The sequence below is a fragment of the Aplidium turbinatum genome, chromosome 4 (assembly GCF_918807975.1).
Source record: "Aplidium turbinatum chromosome 4, kaAplTurb1.1, whole genome shotgun sequence".
Lineage (NCBI taxonomy): Eukaryota > Metazoa > Chordata > Ascidiacea > Aplousobranchia > Polyclinidae > Aplidium > Aplidium turbinatum.
In genome coordinates this window covers 39,888,234-39,914,003 of record NC_137475.1, presented here as the reverse complement: position 1 = coordinate 39,914,003, position 25,770 = coordinate 39,888,234, and the positions used below count along the sequence as shown (strand labels likewise).

The 25,770-nt window shown below is 38.4% G+C and overlaps 2 protein-coding genes across 5 annotated transcripts in view; both read right to left on the bottom strand.

The window, feature by feature from the left end:
• LOC145769419 (uncharacterized) overlaps nt 1-9,752 on the bottom strand; it is a 39,656-nt gene extending 29,904 nt beyond the window's left edge. For 3 of the 4 annotated variants that reach the window (XM_082581058.1, XM_082581059.1, XM_082581061.1), the window contains exons 1-17: nt 9,186-9,751; nt 8,166-8,507; nt 7,726-7,884; nt 6,937-6,996; nt 6,563-6,650; nt 4,936-5,032; nt 4,047-4,138; nt 3,530-3,689; nt 3,320-3,446; nt 2,813-2,947; nt 2,518-2,647; nt 2,189-2,438; nt 1,620-1,740; nt 1,311-1,394; nt 763-900; nt 442-566; nt 238-328 (exon numbers count right to left, since the gene is read on the bottom strand). In XM_082581058.1, coding sequence (XP_082437184.1) covers nt 238-328; nt 442-566; nt 763-900; nt 1,311-1,394; nt 1,620-1,740; nt 2,189-2,438; nt 2,518-2,647; nt 2,813-2,947; nt 3,320-3,446; nt 3,530-3,689; nt 4,047-4,138; nt 4,936-5,032; nt 6,563-6,650; nt 6,937-6,996; nt 7,726-7,884; nt 8,166-8,507; nt 9,186-9,710 — 2,724 coding nt within the window. In that variant the 5' untranslated portion in view covers nt 9,711-9,751. Of the gene's footprint in view, nt 1-237; nt 329-441; nt 567-762; nt 901-1,310; nt 1,395-1,619; nt 1,741-2,188; nt 2,439-2,517; nt 2,648-2,812; nt 2,948-3,319; nt 3,447-3,529; nt 3,690-4,046; nt 4,139-4,935; nt 5,033-6,562; nt 6,651-6,936; nt 6,997-7,725; nt 7,885-8,165; nt 8,508-9,185 lie in introns of all 4 variants that reach the window. The other variant, XM_082581060.1, reaches the window with a different exon arrangement.
• On the bottom strand, nt 9,713-20,668 carry LOC145769159 (uncharacterized). The gene is made up of 7 exons (XM_082580750.1): nt 20,173-20,668; nt 17,363-17,475; nt 16,495-16,600; nt 12,522-12,632; nt 12,267-12,442; nt 9,833-11,375; nt 9,713-9,771 (listed from the first exon to the last, which is right to left on the bottom strand). The coding sequence occupies exons 1-7, from the start codon at nt 20,666-20,668 to the stop codon at nt 9,713-9,715; spliced, it is 2,604 nt and encodes an 867-aa protein (XP_082436876.1).
• Nucleotides 20,669-25,770: the final 5,102 nt, after the last annotated feature.

Here is a 25,770-nt window from a genome sequence, read left to right as displayed (position 1 = left end):
GTTTCTTTCAAGTTCTTATTGCAAGAGAACGCAACACGCAGAATTTTCTAGCGACTACTTGTAGGAAATAAACCCGGTCATCTGCCACAGCATCTCAAGCAATTTATTATACTACACAGCCGAGGAAAGAAGGTCAAAAAGTATAAAAAGTTATGTTGATAAAAACATGTCGTCAGAAATATTATTAAATTCTGCATAACCGTGAAAAATCAAAAAAGAATCACCAATGCTACAAACCTGAATCCCGTGATCAAATATCTTTTGTAGGAAAGTGATGGATTGAATGGTTTTCCCCAGGCCCATTTCGTCGGCAAGGATACAGTTTCGTCTGTACGTTTAACAAAAACCCATCAATCTAAAGATCCACCATCGGTTTTGCTCTAACTTGACACGCTATTTTTTTTTCTGATTTACTGTGATAAACAAGAGAAATAATCTTACCTGTTGTACCAGTTAAAGAGGAGCCAGTTAATTCCTTCAAACTGGTAATCTCTCAATAAGTTGTTGTTGCAAAACAAAGTATTGCCCTCGGACAACCGCTGCCATGTATCTTTAGGGGGGCGAGACTGGAACGTACAACAACCAGTTTAGTTGGCAACACTAAATTATCCAATGCACAACCACAAAAATACGATTCAAAAGTAAGCATTGATGAACATAAACATTAAACATAATAGCTACAATGACAGATCTCTGTGAACTGAAACCATATTTAGTGAAACGTTAAGGGACTTTAACTTTTAAACAAGATTAGCTACTCACAATCTTTCTGGGTGGTCTGTACCGGCATCTTTTCTCAAACTCCTCTATCTTCACCTTTTCGATGTCATCCTCCCGTTCCCACGTACTGTCCTCGTATGGCAACGAGCACCACTTGACGAGGAAGTGACGGGTTTCGTTCTGCAAGTTGTTCCAACAATATTGCTTCAGGTTTTTCAACAGTCGCTTGTAGCATGAATTGACAGCGATAGACACGTGTTTCGCCCATGAAACTGGGTTCATCAGTATCGCACCAATCATTCATGCTACAAACAAAATTCTCGGCAGCTACTTTCGCCAGTGTTTAGCCTTCATTGAATTCTTTGCTTTAAGCGCAGCTACTCACTACACATAACTTCTCACACAATCGACATCTAGCCAATGAAATGATTATCTGTGGGTTGTTGGGAATTTCGGCAACAAAATTTAAAAAAAAACGAAAACATATTAATTTTTGCTCATTTAACTTCAACTCCATTTTAAACACTCCTGATCAATTTCTTCGCAAAAGTGAAAAAGTGAACTTCAGAAAAGTGAACGTCATAACTTACCCCGCTATCTCCGTCAGTGTTTGTGACATCCAAGACCCTATCCACCTCCACAAAGTCAGGGTTGAAAAGCTCGTCAGCTTCCAACTGCAAAGTAAACGACATGAAAGATAACAAATGTGACGAAAGTGAAATCCTGGTCTGCCTTAGTCGTGTAACGTTGTAAAAAAATTACGTGTAACGTGTAAAAAAATTCCAAAAGATTAAATATTGAACAGAAATCATTTTCAATTCGTCTAGCCATTATTGTGATGTTCCACAAACTCTCCCCCCCCCATCAGGAGCATAATATCGTTAGTTATGATTGGCTACCTCCGGATATATTAATTGGCCACTCTTCGAAGTGTTCTTCGCAATGTATCGCTTGAGTTTCTGATCGAAACGTTTGTCTTCAATCTCATCCTTTGTCTTCCATTCACAGTGCAGGTACGAGCTGACAAAACAATGCAACGAGATCAACGAAATGCTCCCTGCAGTTGTCACTGAGCAGTGCACCGACCTGACTAAAATCGGACAATACATTCACTTAGAACTGAACCGCACTACTCAATGGATCATGCCGTTGGCTGCATAGCCGAGTGGTGAGAACACTGGTGTGGTACACGAAAGAACACTGGTTTGACACCGCTCAAGAGCATGCGGTTGTGCCTTTGGCACGACACTTAACGCATCCTTGAAAGTGAATACGAAGATTGGCTTCCCTGCCTTCCCGTGCACTTAATTTAAATCTTCAACCACCGTGTAAGCCTGGATACGACAAAAATCGATGGCCAAAATTTTATTTCTACTTTGCAATGAGTGGTTTCTAAACTGTCATCCTGAACTGCGAGGTCCGTGCATCATATACTCCATTCATGTGCTAGTTACGGCATATAACTTACTAATTCTTGTATTTGACATAGTATTCATCCTCCGCCTTTTCATCTTCAACTTCTTCCTCTTCCTCCTTGTCAACCCCCATGGAGAACTTTCGGATGCGAGGATTCTTTAAAGATGTTGGACTTAGCATGGGACCATTCTGAGCTTCAGCGGGTTCTGTTTCACACTTAACATCATTTGGAGCCGGAGTTGAGTCCACATCTACCTCCGGAACATCGGGTTCTTTTGGCTTGGGAGACAATTCGTTACTTTCTGGAACAATAAACATCAAAAATTGAATCTTTTTAAGAGCTTAGTGCTTAATGAATATGCTTCTAGTTTAACAACACACCTTCAGTGACAGAGTCGCCTGCTTTCTGGGTCTCTTCTTTTGATTCGGACCTGCATTTCACTCGGCGCTTCCTCTTACGATGGAAAAGAATTTTGTCGACAATCATAACATCTTCAGCTTCGGTCATTTCCTGCTCAAACACAACACGTCAACGCGAAAAATGCATAGAATCTGTCATTTAAACGCCTCGCTGAGTTTAGCCTGATGGACTTGACACAAGAAACAAACATGGTTATTGGTTGGTCATGTGATTCGTTTAGTAAAACACGCCACAATACCATAGAAAAACACTTACGTTGAGCTCCACAATTTGCTGAGATTTTTTCGGCTCATGTGCTTGAGTGTCACTATTATCCTCCCCACCGCTGAAGGGAAGGTCAACAGATTCGACGTAACGCTTTCTCTTGACGTTGCGTCCGGAACGACGTTTCTGCAAACGTCACATACTATGACGAGCTGTTGGAAGTTGACGTGAAGAAACAATGAGGAAGAAACTTAATGACACATTGATTATCGCATCGGGTAGCGACGTCAAATAGAAGCTTTTAACGTGCGCTAGGCTGAAGAATAATAAACAGATCCCTCCCTCTACAGAAGGTGCATTCAGCCTTCTTGGTGGAGATGTGATTCGTGACGTTCTACAAAACCCGTTTTAGTTAAACTATGGTAAAAGATGAAGAGAACCTTTGGTGAAAATCCAGTGCTCTCTGCTCTTCGCCACAGCTTAAAACTTGTTACTTTGAAGACGCCGCAAACTCAACGTTCGAGAAATGTTCCAAACAGCTAAATCAATGTTCCTCACCTCAATAAGGCTATCCTCCGGGGAAGGTGGTGGTGTGCTTTGGAGGATGTCGGTTGCGTTCATTTCATCGGAAGAGTCATATCCTCGTTTCCTTTTTTTCTTCGGCTTAACAACTGTCGCCACCGGCCTATAGAAATGTGAAAGAAACGATCAGTTAAATTTCTATAAGCAAAAGGATTGGAGAAATTACGACCGGAAAGTGAACACTACCTTTTCTTTTTGCGATCAACTTTTTTCTTGTCTTGAATTGTATTCGAAATTTCGCTATCTTCTATGTCAGCTAAGAAATCATCAACAGTGGCATCTTCGTCTTTTGTGAACGGATCACTCGCAACATCAAGAATTGCTTTATCATTAGAATCACCATCAGCTGAAAAATAAAACATTTATCAGACATGCTCATCAATTCCGTACACGACGATAACTGAAAGAGTAATTCTCCTTTTTTTTTCTCGTAAGAAAACAATTTAGCAACAATTTTACTTCGCCCATAAGCGTAACTTGGACACCCTGAGAAAACAAACGTAAACCAGATGATTCAACAACAAAATTTCAGCAAAAACGTGGGTGACTAGAAAGTCACGTGTTGATCACCATACTAACGGCTGACTTAAGTAAAGTTTTTTCAAAATTTGCTCAAAAGCAAAAGTGTTGAAAGTACAGTTGCAATTTTTTACATGCTTAAACCTTAGGCATTTACATATTGGCATTAGCCATAGTAACGCACCTCCATCCATTGTGTCTGTGTCAGTGAAGCCTGATAATATTTTGTCTTTCTTCACCTTTTTCTTCTTCTTTTTCTCGCCAACTGCAAGTTCCCTGCGTAGAATTTCAAACATTACTCCTTGCTTGATATGCATAGGCCACTGACAATGGGGAGCTGGCGGTAATGCTCCAATGTGAGAGATGTTCGAAGGGCTACTGGTTTAAAACTCACCAAAAGCATGTAGCTGCATTTCGGCAAGACGCTTAATGCTTGACGGTGGAAATGAATATACGCTTTGTGCACAATATACGCAGCTAAATCTTCGGCAAGAGCAAAACAAGTCGGCGTGGAGCCGAGCAGGAATGTGATTTACCCAAATAACGAGGATCACACCGGATTGATGCTGTACACCAGTTATTTGGTTTGGGATAACAATAAACAAAATTAAAGACAACTAAACGATTTTTGAAGGGCTGACAGTTGAACACATATCGAAAGCATGTCACTGTCTTAGCAGAGCGCCTATTAACATAATTAAAGGTGTAATGATAATTGTTTTTATTTGCGCCCCTTGCGATAACATACAGTACACTGCGATCACAGATGCGATACAACAGACGACAGGAAGCAGCGAAGTGACATATAGTCTTCGAGTCAGCAGCTCCCCTTATTTTGGCTTGCCATTAAGTGTCTTTGCCGAGACACAGCCGCGTGCTCTGGAGCGGTGTCAAACCCACGTCCTTTCGAATGTAGCGCAGACGTTCTCACCACTCGGCCACGCAGCCGACGAAGATTGCACAGGTGTGCAACTGTGCATGAATTCAGGCTTTCCGTCTTCCATAATCCACATCTTACTTTAGTTGAACACACTTCGTTAAGATCAAAACACTTGCGATAACAATGATTTTACCCATCAACATCTTTCTTTTTCTTCTTTTTCGGGGGCTTTTTGCCTTCTTCACCCTCAGACTTGGTTTTGGGTTTTCGGGCTCTCTTTTTCTTCCCACCTTGAAAGTTTATTAAAAATCAATCCAAATATCTTATTTCAACATCAAGGCTTTTGACGAATTGTTTTGTTAAAAGGAGTTATTATCTCATGTTCAAACAGAAGTGTATTGCAATGTAGATTAGGGCTGTTTGAAATAAATAGGTACAAAATGAATTGCGCGAGAACTTTTGTTTTAAAAAATGTTTTGTACCAGACACACCTAGACCACAATCGCCGGAAGAAAAAAATGGAGCAAGGCCTTTGTCGATCCCGTGCATTTTGTTTTCGTTTCAAGCTAAGAACAAAACCAAACTAATTATAAAACAAAAACTTGATTCGAAATGTTACTTAAAAATAAGTGGAACGAAGAGAAAAATTTGTGTTTCCTGCCAAAGTTACGACAGCAAAAGCATTGTCTGTTGCTGATTTCTGGTTTAAAAGGTTGAAATTACTGGTGTAGTGGCAAGCTACAACAAGGCGTTTAACATAATATACAGATATAAAAGCCATCCCGATCGTTTTCGGTTATACAGCACGTTAGCGCTTTGTAAAGCATCTGAACAACCGACATACAGTTATATACATATATTAGAGATAGTATATGAGACAGGGTTGTCAGTATTTTACCTGACCCAAAAAAACCCGGATGGGTTTTTAAAAAAAAAAAACACTTAAAAAAACCCAAAAAAAACCATAAAAAACCCAGAGCATCATATTTGTCCAGTTTTTATTAGAAAATTAAAAAAATGAACAAAAACACTACAAGGCACTTACAACAAACTTTAAATCAGGACTTAAGGATGTGATTGTAAAGTAAATTTCCAAGAATAAACTGAAAACGCAGTGGATATTGTACATACAGTACACAAAAATCAAGTAATGCCACTTTGTGTATACTACATTAAAACTCATTTATGCAAGAAGGCTTTATAGTTAAACTGGTGAAAGTACTACTCTACTGTAGTCTGCATATATGATGTGAAATGCAATTTAGGAGGCTATTTACCAATTACAGATTCTGGATTCTAACGCATGGCTGTTTCAGAGCATTTGACTAAATGGCCATTGGCCACGCAATCGCTCAATTGCTCATCCATTACTATATATATATAATATATATATAAATGATAAAAAATGTTTAAACAATTAAACATGATGGCATAAATGCTCCTTGCCTTCAAATCTAAAGCAAATAATGCAATAATGTGATTTCTATCACGGTAGTATCAACTTGGTATAGAAATCAGTGGATGATGCAACATCCAACTTGATCTTGAAATTAATGGATGATGCAACACTCAAGCAACAACAGCCCTAGTGCATTATTTTATTGAGTTATGCAAGCATGTACTGCGAGTGAAAGGCACTTCATTCGTAAAAAGTAGTTTTGAAGTGAAATAAGCATGAATCTACCTTTTTTGCATCTTTTTAAAAAAAAACAAAAAAAACAGGGTTTTTTAAAAAAAAAACGGGCGGGTTGGGCTTTTTCAAAAAAACCCGGGTTTTTCTCAACCCTGATATGAGATGACATAATCGTCCACTCACTCACCTAGTGTCAAGCTGTCATCAGCAGACTTGTTGCCATTCTCTCCATCCTGAGGTCCCACAGAACGCTGGCCCATGAGATGGTTTGGTTCCTGAAAGCAAAAGGAATATTGCTGACATGGCCATAGGTTAACATTGTACAGAAACATCATCGATCATAGCATGCAATCATAAAAAAATGATTGAAAATTAAATAGTTTATAGCATCATAGCATTGTAAAGCTCTGGTAGAAAGTTAACTTTGCTCGCATATAAACCAGAAATATACCGAACTAAATATTGTTGGATATCCCTGGTGTTCCACACGTGAAGCACTGCAGAGCAAGGTCGACTACCGTATATGTTTGCATCATCTTCACTAACAATAACTACACAAACCTGCATCGCTTGGGGAGGTGGTCCATGGTGGGGCTGGCCGCCGTGTAGCTGCATCATTATCTGAAGAGAAAAACCCCATTGAAAGCATTGCCACTAATCATTAGAATAACATTTCAAAGAGCTAATGTTTTCTTGACCAATAGAAATAGATTCGTAAACGTTAGAACAAAAATCAGGTACAACTTCCGTACGTAGAAACCCATTACATCAGAGGTTCTACTAGACAAATGTAATTGCAGTGATAACCCAGTCAAAAATCAGTTCTTTTTTGCATTGATTCAGCATCTGTAGACGTTGAATTAACATAAAAAATACCGTCGGGCACATGACTGTCAGACAAAACGAAGTAAAAAAGTCTCAACAAAACACACTGAAGCAACCAGTCACAACACAGATCTAGAATGTTTGTTTCGTTTTACAATGTCTTAGAAAGAGCAGAGCGTGACGTAACTGTTGAATTATTCTGAGGCGGTCGGGCAAATTGTGAATGCAAAGGAAATATAATCCCATGGCAGGAAGCTTTTGTCTACGACAGCATGGAACCGGGTTTATTGCTAATTTCACGCACGACACTATGTCAAGATGTTGAAAACTTAGCAGAATGAACACAACAGTTTTACACGCAACGCTTTGCCAGAAATGCAAATTGTTGGCGTTGAGAAAATAAAAATGGTTGCACACAGCTTAACAGCTACTCGGCTTTGGGAGTCAATACTACACACGCATTGTTCAACCAACCAGAACAGTTTGGAAATAGAGGAATTTAAAATCACTTCATTAATTTCTTACTTGTTTTATGCTCCTATCAATATCCATCAATCTTCCTCTAATTTGCTCCGATCTTGGATGCTGTTCCATGGGTGTGCTTGGGTCTGGTTTTGTCTCAGCTTCTTCTTGCTGTGCACACTGCAGTTGTCCTTGGAGTTGTTGTGCTTCATGCCTCAATCCCTAGTAATTGGGCACAAATCATTATCGTGATAGCTTTGCAACACAATCTCTTTGCTTTGTGTACGTCATTGACCAAAAAGGTTTCACAAAGATAATCAAAGTTCACTGCTGTTGTTTTGTCAGTCAAAATTAAAAAATATTTAAAAACGTTTGACAAACACACACAAAGTCAAGAATTTTGCTCAACAAATGTATAACAGAAGATCATACTGTGTCAGCAAGCATCAAGCGTTGCTAAGTAAAAAAAATACGACATTAACTTGATCTAAGAAAAGACAAACCTGCAATTGTTGTTGTAGATGCTGTTGCTGGGATGGGTGCAAAGGCTGGAATGGAGGTCTCCCACCCATGTACCCAGGATGGGGTCCTCTGGGCACACGTGGACCTCCTTGTCCATATGGAGGCCGAGCATGCTGAGGGGTAGCAGATGCTGCTGGGTAAGGTCCAGCAGTACTTTGTGGGCGTGGCCCATAACCATACGAAGGGTGGGGATGCTGCTGAAACCTGGGGTGCATGTGGGGCGGATAGGGATGCGGCCCCAGTTGTCGCACTGCACTCCCATCATGTGCATGCATTCTTGGGACTTGAGATCCACTAGCTTGAGGGATTCTCGGGGGCATTCCCTAATAAATGAAAGACATTAAGAAGCAAATAAATGGAAGTTAAGGCTCAGGTAAACACCGCATTTGAAAAGTAAAAAGTTCATTGTCAAGGGTGTATATATTTACTGCTGTATGATAGCATAACATCACAAATAAATATATCAAAATCAAGCAATACTATTTCAACTGCAACAGTACTGAGTAGCATACATAAAGCACTGTGCTATAGTAGCCCACTTGAAGGACAAACCCATCTACTTAGGCATTTAGTGGCTGAAATAGCTATAGGTAAGACAATAACACTTTAAATGCAAATAAAAACAGAAAATTATTGTGAAGGGAACGTTCTTCCTGGCTATCAGCACGAGGCTGAGCACTCACTAGCACAGCAAGCAATTGCGATTCGCTAACCATGACGGTGTAGCTTCCATGCTAGCCATTAGACCATCCAATCAACTAGAAAATTATTATTAGTGCAGATGAAAGGACATTATAAGTATGCGAGATTACCGTAAACGATTGAGAAAATTAAATTTGAAACCAGGCTTTGTTCGTCTTAATTAAACATTCTCTCAATCGATTTGCGCCAACTATTGTCTGTTGCTTTGCTATGATTTGTCACCATTTGATTTTTAAACCATTAAAAAATGCGGTAAAATTTGCACACGTAAATAATGCGGTTATCATCACTGCGCTTACCATTCTAGTTTGATGCATGGGACCATACGTTCCTTCACTAGTCACTCTTGGTCTGAGCATTCCATGTGGTTGCCCATGATGACCCAGATGAGTGGATGGAGTAGAAGATGAAACTCCTCCTTGCATCGACCCAGGCTGACCACTTGATACGTTTCCTGGCTGACCGATAGACCCTACACTGGACGTACCTCCAAGAACAATGTTAGGTGCACCACTTGATGGCGTGCTACTTCGTCCAATGCTTGGTGGACCACTTTGTTGTGCATCTTGAGCTGCAGTGGGTTGGCCACCAGAGCTTAAACCGGTTGGGACAATAGCCCCCACTGGTTGCTGCCCGCCTAACATTGAATTTTGCTGGCTTCCAAGAATGATACTAGGTTGTCCAGATGGTGACATATTTCGTTGACCAGCTGAGCCAATGGGTAGTGGCCTAGGTTGGTCACCCTGGGGTAAATGCTGACCCATTGGTCGAATGTTAGAGGGTTGACCATCTGGTCTTGTGCTAACTTGTACTGGAGGTCCCATGCTTATGCGTCTGCCAGTCGCAACCGATGGACGATCACCAAGTCCATCGGCCGGCATTGAGCTAGGGTAACTTGCCAGTGTTGAATTTGGTAAAATTCCCTGAGAAAATAATGTGGAATGACCGCTTGGTAAGGTTTGCTGTGAAAGAGCAGTTTGTTGACTTCCCATTCCTTGACTGATGGTTGAGGGGTCATTTGTACCAGCATTGTCAATCATATCAGTGGACAAAGAAGAAACAAGGTCAAATTTTTCGCTGTTAGAAGCCTCTGATGGCGTTGATTTCACTGGAGCATTTTCATTGGTGGGTCCTGTTGATGTAGTGGAATTTGGCACTAAAGGAGACTGGGACACAGTAGGACGCAGCATGCTTTTTTCGGTATCGTTTAGTTCATTTGCAAAGTTATTGGGTTGTACTGGAAGATTAGTTCCTTCGGTCTCAGTTAACGGTATTGTGATGTCAGAAGTAGTTTTAAGTAAATCTTGTTCAGTTGTTTCTAAAGTGATTTCACCACTGTCCAACTTACTGTCCCCACTTGAATTGTGGTTGCTTTCTAATACTGAATTGTACGTATTCTTAATAGGGGTTGATGTGTTAATAGCCACCGCATTGTTGCTTACTTGCATTAAAGCTGGCTTGGTTTGAGACATCACAAGCTGGGGTGGTTTGGCTGCAACTGTTTTAATGCCAGATACAGCTAAAACTTCATTTGAAGATGACTGGGGTACTGGGGAAAGTTTTATGGGGTCAACCAAACTCGCAGAAGAAGGGACAACCTCTTGTAACTGTTGCATAAAACTTCCTGTGGTGTCCATTGCGTCACTCAAAATACTGTCTAAGTTAAAGTCAGCATCAAAATCACTCGGAGCAGTTAAAGCTACGCTAGTTGAAGCAGTAGAGGGCAAGATACTGCTACGGCGGCTTGGAGTAGCAGTGGGTGTGCTCAATGTTTGCTGGAGATTATTTTCATTTGATGAACTGGCATTAGGAATTTGATTATACTGCGAATTATTAAAAGACTGTTGTAATTGTTGTTGCTGTTGCTGCGATTGTTGTTGTGGTGTCCCAAACATTGGTCGTTGCATTTGTTGCATCAATGGCTGCCGCGTCACAGTGGCAGGACTTGAAGGAACAACTCGACCGGTTGCTGCTGTTTGTGGCTTTGAGCCTTGCCACGATGGAGGATAACGACCGGTTTGATTGTAATACTGCTGCATAGATGAGTCACCATTGAATGGAGTTGGCATTCTGTTACTTTGAGATTGCGAAATATTTTGCAAAGGAGATACGGGTGGAGGACTCATCATATGAGAAGGGCTCATAAATCCCCGATTACTCTGTTCATTTCTTGGTGCAGGAACTCTGGAAGGGGTAACATTCGGTCTATAACCGGACGGCATTTGCCCTTGCATCATATACCCAGAACTCATTTGCTGCCTTGGAGAATAGGACGGCAATCGTGATGAAGGAGACATTGGGTTAGCTTGATGCAAAGGAGAAGCTTGTGGAGCGGGGTACTGGGGGGTGGTTCGCGCAACTTGCATTTGTGGTGATGCTGGTGGTACAGTTGGCCTAGACCCCATTGTTCCTCTCATTGGCGGGGAGAGGGGACTATTGTGACGAGGAGATAAGGCCTGTCGAAGTGGATTACTGGGAACACCCATCAACTGCAAAAAAATTAACTTTTCTCAGCTTAGCTTGGAAAGACTTTGTGGTATTTCCACTCCTTTACAAGTAGGCTACACAGAGAATGTCTTAAAATTACTTTAAAGTCTGATAGTTCCACTGATTTTTTGAATTGAATATCTCCAAATCTTAGCTTTCATATAAGCAGATGCTTTCATTTTACCAAGAATGCAATCAATTGTTCAAAAGGTTGCATTCAACTTCAAAGCAAGCTCTTATTGTAGGCACCGTGTGCTTATTGAAATTTAAAAAATACGCTTAAAACTAAGTGTGATCCAACATCAAGGTTTTAAAAATATTAAAATTCTAAATTTATCGAATTACAGCCAAGGCAATGCAATGTAAAAACTGAAAGTTTTACAAGAATGTACATATTACATGCTCCAAAACACCATTAGAATGCTGTACTTCACATTAACGAACATAATTTTGTAAAAAAGCATTTCTTTCAATCAAAAGGCTTTAAACGTAAGTTGAACTTTAAACTTGCAAGAAAAACGAAGTCCACAATGAATGAGCAAATCCACATTAACTGCTAAACAATTTATAATACGGTACAGTATGACACGCATCTTCTCTTTAAGCTATATATATTAACGCAACGGTAAGATCTTATACATTCAGTTGGTAATTACGGTAGCGCTCATCAATATGATCTTTAGTACATATAGTAAAAGAGTTCCAGTAATGTAGCAACTTATGTAACGTTTTTTTAGAAAAACACATGTTCACTCTTTTTTTTTTCAAAAAAAAAACACACACATTGCGTAAGAGCAATTAATATTTGAGAAAATACTCTTTTAGCGGTCCGTTTCTGCTGTTTTGTTACACTAATAATGTAAATTATGACAGAGCATGTTCTTTGCTCATACCTGTTGTTGTGGGTGCCCTGTCTGAGATATGGAGCCAGCCGATGAAGGCGCTTTAGGTCGGTAGATTTGACCTTGTTTCATTGTAGCTTGCTGGTGAAGAGTATTCTGTTGTTGTTGCTGCTGCTGTTGCTGGACCAACATCTGGGACTCATCAAACTGACCAGGCATCTTTGACCCTATTGAAAAATTAGAATTCCAAACCAGTGAACAATCTCACAAACGAATTAAAACCACAAATGTTTCAACTTCTACTACCTTGTTGAAGTTCTGATGACAGCTGAGCCTGTTGGCCTGCAAAACTGTTACGAGTTTGGCTCACGTATTGTTGTTGCATATACATTGATGAAGGAGTTGTGCTACTTATACCTAAAAAGAGAAAGTAGATTGGCATTGTTAGAATTTTCAACGCCATAAACCAACCTAAAATCATTTGCTAGTAACCAAATACCAATACATGAAATAAGGAGTTGCCTAGCCTAAACAGTAAACATTAAAATAAAAATAGGATACATTTGATTGCATGTCATGCTTTCAGACTACTTGGCAAGAGTATAAATTGGCATGTTTCAAGAAACTAAATAAAATCTACTGCTACACCACAAATTTAGGAATAAGCAAAACAAATGCATTAGAAAACTAAGAAACTTAATACCAGTAGTGTATCTATCTATATATATCTGGGTATTGTCAAAATTGTAACAGCACTAAGGATGGTTAAAAACGGTTTTTGCTGGTAAAAACGGTTGTTTTATTTAATCGTTTTTTTTACGTTTTATTTGTTGTTTTATACTATTTTCATTCGTTTCATACATTTTTTCAAGTAACAACTGTTTTCACTTATCATAACAAAAAACTGCAAAAGAAAGTGTTGAATTATAGCTGCAGAATAAATTATTCTAAATTAGTTTAATGCAGTGTTGACGGATATGTAAGTCAGAAGTGTGGTCGCATACTCAGCACGGAATGGCCCGTTTCGGCGAGTCCGATTCGGAGAGTTCCCTATTCGGAGATTTTTTGAAATTTTTTTTGAAAATTATCGGGTGCCGTAGCCTTATTATCATTGCCGTTTTTACATCGTTTTAACGTCGCTAAACGTTGAAATCGTGCAGAAAAAATAGAAATAAAATGTTTGAACAATTAAATGAAAATTTGTCATGTCAGTTCAGTTGAATTGTTTTTATTTGTGACCATCATATCAAAAACAATACACGTCAACATAGCAAAGGTTGAGAAAAAGGTAGAAGCGACAAAACGCGAACGTTAAAACGTGCTTGTGACCGAAGTAAGTGATTGAGTTGAAAGAAATTTGGCACGGCCGCAACACCTTCAGAAAAATTTAAGATATGAAGGAAAAATAAAAAAAGATGATATAAAAAAAAATTATGTTTATGTCTATAGTATAAGTTAGTATTTTTGAATAGTTAAACTGCTTACCGGTAGTTTGGATCAACAAATGGTAGCCTACCTGACTTAGATAGGCAATTTTATTGATAAAAACTCAATTTTCCTCAAATTTTCCCAAGCCATTAACGGCGAGGTTGTTCCATACTTCTTTGGCGCCCCCTAAAAATTTGCTCTAAATCCGCCACTGTTTTGGTCTCAATCTCATCATCATGATTTGGAGTAAGATGTTTGTTAAGTGATTCACAAGGCTAATTGTTCTGTGGAGTGAGCATTCTGTTGCTCCGGTTTTCTTTGGTAAAGTTATGAATATACAACGTACCATATCACTAAGGATCTTTCCGGTGTCATAAATATGATTTAAGATCTCAGTGGTTAGGTCTAAACCCCACTCATCTAAAGCTTCGATAATATATAATCGATAATTTCAACTATAAAAGAAACGATATTGCGGAATATCCTAGTATGCGTATCCTAGTCAGCAAAAGTTCTCTTTTCTACACGATTTCAACGTTTAGCGACGTTAAAACGATGTAGAAACGGCAATTTCTGCTGGTCGGGATAACTAGGCTACGGTATTTCACCGTTTAGCGACGTTAAAACGATAGGCCACACATTTGGTTATTTGTTACTACAATGTAAAAATGAACTGTTAGACTAACTGGGTTCTTGGAACAAATTTTTGCGGGTCGGGATAACTAGGCTACGGGTACCCGATAATTTCCTTTCAATCCAAGCTGTAGGCCACACATTTGTTGATCCAAACTAATCATTTTAACTATTCAAAAGTACTAACTTATAGACATAAACATGATTTTTGTTTGTAACATCTTTTTTTTAATTTTCCATTCATATCTTAAATTTTTCTGAAGGTGTTGCGACCGTGCCAAATTTCTTTCAACTCAATAACTTACTTCGGTCACAAGCACGTTTTAACGTTCGCGTTTTGTCGCTTCTACCTTTTTCTCAACATTTGCTATGTTGACGTGTATTGTTTTTGATATGATGGTCACAAATAAAAACAACTCAACTGAACTAACGAATTCAAGCACGTTTTAACGTTCGTGTTTTGTCGCTTCTACCTTTGCTATGTTGACGTGTATTGTTTTTGATATGATGGTCACAAATAAAAACAATTCAACAGAACTGATATGACGAATTTTCATTTAATTGTTGAAGGAGTAACTGAAGGAGTGAGGGAGGGCTTATTGAGTGAAATTTTGTATGCAGACGACCTGGTCTTGACAAGTAATAGTATGGAGGGACTGGAGAGAAAGTTTGAGAAATGGAAAGAAGCATTTGAAACCAAGGGTATGAAGGTGCATCTTGAAAAAACAAAAGTGATGGTGAGTGGAGCAGAAGGAACAGTTGTTGAGAGCATAGTAGATCCCTGTGGAATATGTGGCAAGAGAGTGATGAGAAATTCAATGCAATGCAAGGAATGTGGAAAGTGGGTACATGCAAGATGTGCTAATGTCAAGAGAGCCGCAACAAGATTGGCGAAGTGTTTTGTTTGTGGGAAATGCAGTAAAGGAAGGAATGAAGTGGAAGGCCATGATGATGAGTTCTGCCATTTATTTGTGACCATCATATCAAAAACAATACACGTCAACATAGCAAATGTTGAGAAAAAGGTAGAAGCGACAAAACGCGAACGTTAAAACGTGCTTGTGACCGAAGTAGGTTATTGAGTTGAAAGAAATTTGGCACGGTCGCAACACCTTCAGAAAAATTTAAGATATGAACAGAAAATGATAATTAGGCTACGGTACCTGAAAATTTTCAAAAAAAAATTCAAAAAATTTCCGAATAGGGAACTCTCCGAATCGGACTCGCCGAAACGGGCCATTCCGAGTCGACTGATACACGTTAATTTATCGAAAAAAAGTAGAGAATACCAAACTAAATTAGAAAATTCAAGTTCTTTCAATTTAAACTTAATGGACTTGAATTTGCCAATTTAGTTTGGTACTTTATTTATAATTTTATCACACACAACTACGCATCCTTTCGGATCATTGGTGAAGTAAAAAAAGATTTTAATAAAGAGTTTAGTGATGAAGTTTTATTTTGGCAACATATTGATGTCTTGATTATTTTACAACAGATATTTCAGAGAAGCAAAAGTACAAATTTTGTTTCAACATTTAAAATCTAGACAGATTGTTAGTGCAAAAAATGATTGTTTTCTACTTTTCTTTAATTTTTTTTTTTAAATATAACTTTGCCAATTTCGACACGGGGGTTGCATGAGTACTGTTTAGAGGTCGCTTTTTTGAGTCGTTTTTTTTAAATGAGCGCAAAAAATGACTCACATCTCTAAACAGGACTCAAGCAACCCCCGTGTCGAAATTGGCAACGTTATTTTATCATAGTGAAAAAAATATTTGAAATAATTTTAAGATATTAACATCTACCCTTTAAAGTAAATATTTAGATGCTTTAAGTATCTGCTTTACGTGGATCCCTTGTGGACTTTACGCCCATTCAAGGTTAAAAAGTGTCGCAAACCCCCTCTTTTTTTATTTTATTTTATCATGGCTAGTATTTTATGGATAGAAGAAGATGGTGGTTGCATGCCTGCATGGTAATTGGTTAAGATACAACAGTTGCATATAAAATGCTAGCTGTAGTAAACAGACCAAACTATTTACAGCAAAAGCTGACAATTATACTTCTTCAATTCATGTTCTTTTTTTTTCAGTTGACACTGACCAATGTTTCACAATATTGTTTACATTAGAAAGCGCAAAACCTTTTTTGGTAAGGCCTTTTCTGTCAATGTATATAAAAGGAAAGCCTATCTGTCAAACGGATAAGTACACACCTGGTCTTTGCTGAAACTGTGATGGCATAGATGACATCTGGCCTTGGTAGGGTTGTGCAGAGCTACCCAATGATGGGCCACTTTTGTTTTCACTGTAGCTTGGGCTCTAAAAACCGAGACTCAAGGAGTTAAGTCTTGGTACTGTAAACTTCTCCAATTTAGTTTCAAAATATATTATACCCAGCTCAAGACTATGAGGTTTTAGGAGCAACAAGGTGTAGATGAACTTTTTTCAAAATTTTAAAAGAACATGACTGACATGCAACATAATTTCAAACCTTTGAATGCAAACTTTTTCAACGACCAACTTAAACATCTAACAACACCTTTCAATATTATTGCTTACAATGAGTTTACAAGAAGATGTATAGTTTGTATACGCCAGCCAAGTATACGTGTCTATCTGGACAGACTACAGTACAATTGTGGCAAAGATATCACACATGTGCGATTATGCGTTGACTGGTGTGGTAAGCATTAATTAATCTAATCTGACCAAATGCAATATCAGCTGAGTTTAACGTGAAGATGCAGACATGCAGGTGCATGCCAGGTAGGTGCCCTTACTGTGGTGCTGATTGACTTGGGTGCTATTGTAATTAGTGTACTTTATTGGGTGTTTGCCATAGTATGGCATATTTTAGGGCTAACAACAGCGCTTATGTCAACAGCCAATGTTATGGATTCTCCATTAAATCATACCATAGTGAGGGTACATTACTTGCCTACACTCATCATCAGGCATGCGTCTACATGTCTGCTTTAAATGTTGTAGACCCAATATCAGGGGGGCATAACAGCTTTTAGAAACACTGATATGAATAAATTAAAATTCAAACACATTTATAACAGCTGAGTAAAGAATTACCTGCATAGGATGTCTCAAATGAGGATTGTTGGGATCAGGTTGTGCTTGCGCAGTTCCTGGTTGCATTGCAGTCACACCACTCATATATTGAGATCCATTGTATACTCTTGAAGCTAAAAAACACATAAAATGAACCATATCCACAAAGTATATCTTATGAAATGATCGATTTATCATAAATCGATTTATGATTAAAAAATAAGGCTGGTAAACTATTTGTTGTGTTGAGTAACAAGGCCTATGTTAATGATACGAGATAGTAAACCGCTTCAAGTGGACAGTTTGCTGGGTTGGTTCACAAGAACAGAAAAATTTTATTAGTCAACACTCCACTTGGTGTTATGCAAGGTTGGTTAAATGCATAAAGTGTTCCGTGGCTCTAAAAAGGTGAAAAAACACTGTACTGAATATTAATTTCAAGAATATTGTTTGGTTGGGTAAAAAATCTGCTTTCTTGTAAGCCTCATAGCCAATGAATTCAAAAAGTACAATTATGCAAAGTTGACCAAGAACGTTGGATTATGCCGCGCTTCAGATTTTAAAGCACAAATCTAATGCAAGTCGAATCATGCCTTACTTTTTTTTATAATCAACAGCATAAGTGTGACTATGCAGTGTGCAGCATGCATGACTACATTTACCATTCAGCAAAAACAATAAAACAAATGCAGGGAGGCCTCTAAGCTCCTTTATTTTTCCAGCAACAAAACATGGCCTACTAATCCAGGTGGCCAAATTCTCGTACCCGCAGTCAAAATAAAAAGTCCATTAAAAATTTGTGGTTCTAAAAATCTGTTATATAATTGATATTGTGTTTTTGCATTTGCTCAGGTAAGAATAACACAAACAAGGCTGTGAAACATATTTGCAGTTGTATTCAAATGCACTACTTCCCAAGTAGATGTAGAGCATGAACAAACGCGAGTGGAGAAAAGAAAGTTTCAAATATTAACGAAGTGGAGACCCAGACAGCAGATCAGTCATTTTTCACATTGATTTAAGGTCTACAGTCTGATTTGCTGACTGGGTTTCTGTAATCCACATGTGTTTAACTTCTCGACTTACGAACATTCGGAGATACGAACATTTATATTTTCTCACAAAAAATTTTTGTAAGTGCATCTCTGGCGGGTTTGTTTTTGTTGGAAACAGTCCTTATTTTCTCTTTACGTATAATAATTTCCGTATCGTCAAAATGGCAACATGGATATAAAAAATACGTTGTAGATTTTCGTATCCGTGATCCAACAATGGTCAATTGGTCATTGTTGCGACGACAATCGCTCAATAGGTCAGTATTCCGGCCAGTGGAGTGCACTGCCGCAATGCCAATGTCCCCCCCCGATAGCTCAGTTGGTTAGCGAGTGACTTCTGGAACGAAGAAGCTTAATTCAAGATCAAGGGGCGCTGGTTGGACTCTCGGGGCGTGCGCTTGAGCAACGCACGTTAAGGACTGCTCTCCATTCAGATAACGCACCTGGCCACCCGCCACACTTGGAAGACTTTGATCCCGATGTAAAAGTTGTATATCTACCTCCAAATACAACTTCACTCCTTCAGCCAGTGAATCAAGGTGTTATTGCTAATTTCAAGAAGTATCACACATGTCGTGCATACAAACAAGCATTGAACGCAGTAGAGGGTGATCCTAATATGACCTTAACCGACTTTTGGAAAACATTTAACATTCGAACGTGTATAGAGCACATTGATGCTGCATGGCGTGAAGTGTCCCAAACCACAATGAATGGTGTCTGGAAGGCTTTGTGCCCACAGTTTGCAAACACCTTTCAAGGATTTCAGCAAGAGAAGGAGATTCTTGAAAATCTCATTGAAATATTTAAAAAGCTCGATATTGACCTAAAGGAAAATGACTTTCAAGAGCTTTTTGAGTCACACACACAGGAACTGACAAATGAGGAACTAATGGAATTGGAAGCCATGCAAAGACAAGAAGATGATGAAGAGATTGTTCCTACAAAGAAGTTTGAAACAAAGTTGATGGCCGATGGGTTAAGTTTGATTGAGAAAGCTCTCAGTGTTTTTGAGAATCAGGATCCGAATGTAGAGCGATTCTCAAGGGTAGCAGCCAGTGTCCGCGAAGCCTTCCAGTGTTATCGCATCATCTACGATGAAAAGAAACGAAAGACAGTGCAATCTTCCTTGAACCAATTCTTCAGGAAGCGTGATGACCCACAAGAGAACGTCGAATCTGTAGAAAGTCTTCAAGAAAACGTAGAATAACTGCATTCAAACTCAACAACTAATGTGTTTTGAATAAGCTGCCTTTTTTGTCAGACGTTCCCCCCTTCTATTCCAACGTCGATGGACAGCTTAAATCCATAAAACAGTATACGTAGGTTACTTTGCACACTACACAGTATATTTATGTAAATACAATGCAATGATTTGAGACAATGTTTGCTGTGTTTTACTTTATTTCTATGCGTTTAATATTAGAAAGAACTTAGGTGTATGTTGCGTATGTGATGGACGAATGTCTAGTAGACATAGGCCTAAGCAGTTCTGTAGGCTACACCAAACAACAGTACAGTTTGAATTTACGAACAATTCAAGATCCGAACGGCCGCTCGAAACGCAACTTGTTCGTAAGCTGAGGAGTTACTGTAAACTTTGAGTGGCACGTTTTTTTCCGACGAAGTTCACACTTTGTTCTTTGATTGCCCCGGCATTTGCCTCCGGCGTAATAGTTTTAAAGGCCATTTAATGACTTCTTGGTGGCCATGGATGCAGAGCTTAGAGGGTTGCAAATGTATAAAAATGACTTAAACTGCAGAGTATGAACTTACCAGTAGGATCACCTTGACCATAATGCATCATATTCATATCACTGGTGGGTTTAGCTGGCCACCCCTGTGGTTTTGTTTGTCGAAATTGCTGCATTCCTAAGCCACTATCAGAAGCTACAGAGACTTCAGGTCCACTGCCACCAGGATAAGCACCAGTTGGCCTGACTTGCATGCCTGATGCACCATAACTAATCCCACTGGACATAGTTGTTTGAGTTACTCCTGAAAAAGACCTTGGCACATCTCCAACCATTTTGCTGCTGCCATAACTATATGGGTCAGTATGATAGCCAGTTGGTTGCTGTGCTTGGTATTGTACTTGTGAAGTTGGAGTTCCATAATTTTGATTTTGAAATCGCTGTACACTGTGTCCCTGCATAACTTGGCCACGCATTTGAGGCTGATTTGGATGTGGTATTCCATAAGCCACATTATACTCTTTGCCTGCAGGCATTCTATTCCCGTTGAATTGTCCCGGTGCATTGCCACGATACATTTCACTACAATTTACTCATTGTTGTATATACAAAGATGCTTGGGGATCCCAAACACTAAAATATTTTTTTATAAGAAATTACTGAAAAAAGCAAGTTGATAAAACGGAGTTAATATCATAAAATCATACTAGTGTGGATACCAAAATGGCATTCATCTTGCTTTATTCCATTCAAATTCCTATATGAATAAGACACAAGTTTGAGGAAAGATATATTTAATCTTTTTTTAAGTGGCAACTGGTGCATTATCAATTGGGAGTGGAGTTTCAAGCAGACATCATGAATCCAACTAACAATTTCAACTTTGATTTATGGTTAGAGCTCGACCGATATATCGGTAAGCCGATATTTATCGGCCGATATCAGGGGTAGTCGATATATTGTATCGGCTATTTTTCGCCGATAAACATTGGCCAGCAAAAGCACACTTAAAACCAGTCATACATGCCTTTAGAAGAAACACAAATTGCTTAAACGTGCTTGTAAAGAGCGCATTTAAACTCTCTTTGTTTTAATTACGAACACGCGGCTAAACACAATCTATTTTTGCACGCAGCACGTGGGTATGCTTTCGAATGTCTTGTTTTGTGCACGTGGAAGGGCGCTCTTCTAGCTGTCTATTTAATTGGTGCTACCTGGTTAGAGTCTGTGCTCCAATTTGCTGTATTTGTGCTTCTGTTTATTGGGCTAGTGGCGGTGACACCGGTCTTTGTGCGAATCCTAACAGAAACTCATGTCGCGTTGGACTGCTTTACAATGACAAAAGATGTTCTCTTCTTGGCATGAATGCTGAGAAACTATGTTTTTTGAACTACAGTTTGAAACTGTTGAACTTTGATTATTGAATTGAACACAAAACAATATTGCATTTGGTTGTTTCTGTGTTGTTTATTTTGTGATTAGTGTTGAGAATGGTTTTTCCACTACAGCAACCAATGCATAAACTTTCTTGGACTGGTTTGTTGCTTAATAACTTTGTTGGTGAGAAATTTTTCGTAGTTGATATATATCGGTATCGGCCTAAAAATTTCATAAATATCGGTATCGGCATGAAAAAGTGATATCGATCGAGCTCTATTTATGGTCATTGGTAAGTTGATCTTTTTAAGCTATTTCAAAGGATTTTTGAAACAGGGATTTTTGAAACAGGGATCAAGAGCAGCATAATTCCTTTGCTTGGCAATTTAGCAATTACCGTATACTGCAAGTTTTAAGAATCTAAATTTCCATATCGACAACGATTTTACCATAATAAATAATGTTATTTTTGAATGCTCTATAACAGCCTATTGGCGACCATATATATCTTACAAAAACTTAGTCTGAACAGTCACCACTTTTTTAGAGTTTTCCAACTTGCTTATGATAGATCCATTATTACATATCACAGATGAATTATTTTTCGACACTCTGAAAAGAAAGTAAAAATCAATTGCTGACAGTAAAATTGTCACACAAGAAAACATGCATTATTGTACAAAATGGATTCTATGTTTTCAGGATTGGTAACAGAGACAAATGCAGTTGGTTGTGTAAGACTTGAAAATGCAGTAAACTAAAGTTTAGAACAAGGGTCACAAACACACAGCCGGCTACAAAGTTTTGGTGCAGCCAATGATGCACTTTTGAACTTTTACATAAATTAATAATTACAGCCCAGATTTTTTTCATAGATTCAAATGATAAAACGCACTCTAAAATTGATCAAAAAATCTGAAAAACCTCACACGAGTTTTCAGCCCTGCTACCATACCATTTTATTGCATGCGATAAACTAGTATTCATGCCAATGCATATTCACTTCTTGTGCCATTATTGCAATAGCAACTTTCGTATTTACAACAGTCAGTTCTTCACAGATTTAGTTTTTTCTGTGTTTTTTTAAAGTCGGTTTCAAGATTTTTGCTTTCCAGATCTCAGTTGTTGCATTTGCATTGTTACAGTGTTGTTTTTGAATTTTTAGAGTGGATTGCAGTATTTGAATTAATTTACTAGCATTCATTTGGTCCTCAGAGACATTTGAAACCCTTGGTTTAGAATGTGAAATAAAATATATATGGACCTAGCAAGTTTGCATGGTGTACTACACTGTACAGATGTCCAATTTCCAATACAGTATATACTATCATTTTGTTAATTAATATTATATTGATAATTCCGTTCCGCCCCGATAGTTCAATTGGTTAGCGCGTGACTTCTGGAATCAATCAAAATAATGAATGATTGATTGAATTTTTATCCTCAGACTATGAAAACTTCTTCGAGAGCTTAATCCTGGCAGTTTTGCATACCGGTACTTGTAAAGGCTTTCAACCACTGACGCAGGCCCAATCACCAAGATTGACAGAGTGAAGTTTCCGATTGTTAAAGTGTTGTTGTCGAGAAATTATTCCATCCATTAGATGACGCTGAATAGAAAGCAGCCCTTAAGTGTGTTGCTCACGTGCACAGCCCAGAGTCGAACTATTTCTGAACTATTTTTTTTTAATTTGGAGTTCATCTTTACTTGCAATCCTGGTGCTGTGAAGCCCAATAATAGCCTAGGTTGTGGTATGAAATGTTGTCAAACAAATCCTCAAAGAACAAGTCAAACAGACATCTGAAGACGAAGCAACTGGAGCATGTGAAAAAGAAGCGTAGTATATTTTTAAGCATAAAGAAATGGCTCAAAATAGAAGCCGGTTTGGCTTAGCTATGAATCCAGCGATTTTACTTGCCTCTCAGCAAGTCAAGATTTTGTTTACAAGCTAAGGTAGACCACTTCAGTCAGTTACCGGTGCAAGTATCATAATGAAATTAATGATGATGTCTCTGTACCTCTTTTTTGGTTCCTCGATGTTATTGATAAACCTAAACGATTAAAATGTTTGCAGAAACTCCGATCAGCGACTTCGGCTTTGTTCTATTTTTTCTCTTGATCTTTTCAGGGAACGACATAGGTTGCATCCCAATTGCTGAAGCATACACAATTACACATCAGTGCAAATAGAGTATAAAATTGAATGTACTCAAACGATGTGGTAACCATAATCTTGAAAGCTATACTTGCACTCTCTTCACAATAGCTACTTTTAAAGTTTAAGATCTTGTAGGCTTGTAATCTGTTACGCACATATTACCACTGATTGGAATAGGCTATGCTTTCTTTCATCTTATAATTTCTTTAATAAACTTTTTAAACTTTGTCTGAACAGCAAGATTAAGTAATGTTGGTTCAACTGTGTATGTATGTACACTACAGCCTAATCAAAAGTATGGTATGCACTTGAACAATGTATAATCAAATACAGCTCTCCATTCACTGGTACCTGGTGGATGGAATAACTGACAGGCAAAGACAAGTACCCAGCAGAAATTTCTGTCAATCTTGATGACCATGGCCTGTGTAAACAGTTACACTCACATCTACAAGTCTTAAAAACTGCCAGAATTACATTTTAAGAAGATATTTGCAGACCCAGGATGGATTCCCACAATCAATCTAGCTCTACTCACAATACACCAGCTTTTTCCATTTTAAACCTGGAAAGACCAGAAAGGCAAAAAAGCAGGAGAGAACTGTTTAGTAAACTAATTTGAGTAGCCTACTATGTGAGGTGCAGAAAACTTGTGGTAGCCCATTTAGTTCAGCACAAATAAAGCTGTCTGAAGTAGACACAGGGTCAATCTGGCATCAACACTGCAAGTTAATCAACATTTTTTGCATAAAAAAACTTTGCAGACTAGGCTAGCCTTTTGCCTTAATTAGTTCAGTCTACAAACAACTTTTCTTACATAAAAAAAAATCGCCATTTTCTAACTGAGATCTGTGCCAGAAGGGAAAAAACTGAAGACGACAGAAACGATGGATACTTTGAATGGCGAAAAAAGATACGAAAATAAAAGAAAACGGACCAACAAACAGCTCTCACCCAGAAAACAATTTGCCAAAACTTGAATTTAACATTTGATATGATGCGCCACGCGTAAGAAAGTTAGCAAGATGGCGGCCATAATTACGAAAGAGAACAATGACGCGATTACCAAACGCTAGCGACAGTTAAAATGTAAAATGAAACAGACGTGCTAACTAAAAATGAACGCTGTGACATCAAAGAACCCTGTCATTTTCAACATCAGTCTTCAGACTTCAGTTATAACTAACATTTCCACGACTAAAACAAAGGTTTCTCGCTTCAACATAACTTCCACAAACCAACGAATTAGTTGAATTTGATAAAACGCTTTTGTACAAATGTGTTCCTATATCATGTCGAGAGGTTAACCAATCAGAAGAGGCGCGATGCATGGCAAAGCTGACCCAAGGTAGGTAGATAAATAATAAACAAGCAAATCATTGCGGAGAAGGAGTAAGATAAATTTTTCGCTAGTTTCTTTCTTTCTCTTTTCTTTTTTTGCTGTGGCGTTTTTCCTCATTGACGCCGTCACTAGACAGCATTTGACGTTTCTCTCTCCTTTTACAGTTGACTAAATGGCTAACATGTTTACCGCAAGAAAATGGAAGAATTCTTTTTGTCAAGCAGTTGCGTTTCTACTTAGTGAACAATTTTTGTCTCAGTTCAAACATGTGGCATGATTTCTGGTTTGATAGTGAGTGGGTGAGCTTCTTGATATTGAATGTCTCAAAAGAACTGCTGTGCATGCATACTTCATCATACATTCTTTCGAACTCTACCAGAGCAGTTTTGCTCTTGCTATTGATTAAACTTGGATTGAAAAACGATAATAGTCAAGTAAGCAAATGGAAAATCCAGCAGTTTTGTTGATGACGTCACAAACACATTACGATTTCACTTAGACAAAGCACGCTGGTCTCACGCCGTCAGTGCACGTTGATGGTTGTAAGACGATTTCACTTTCGACTCCTTGCCCAACCAACGTCGACACACGTCGAAGCAATGTAAAAAACCGTTGATCTACCATTCAGCATTCTTACTTTTCGAATTTCTTTAGACATGGAACGAAATAAAAGTGACAAAATCATAGTTTTTGGAGAGCAGATAATTTTTTGTATAATTAATGCGGTTAAACTGATTGAGGTTTTTTTTTTATAAATTGTGTCAACAGTGTTCGAATCACAGTTGGTGTCTTGTGACCAAAT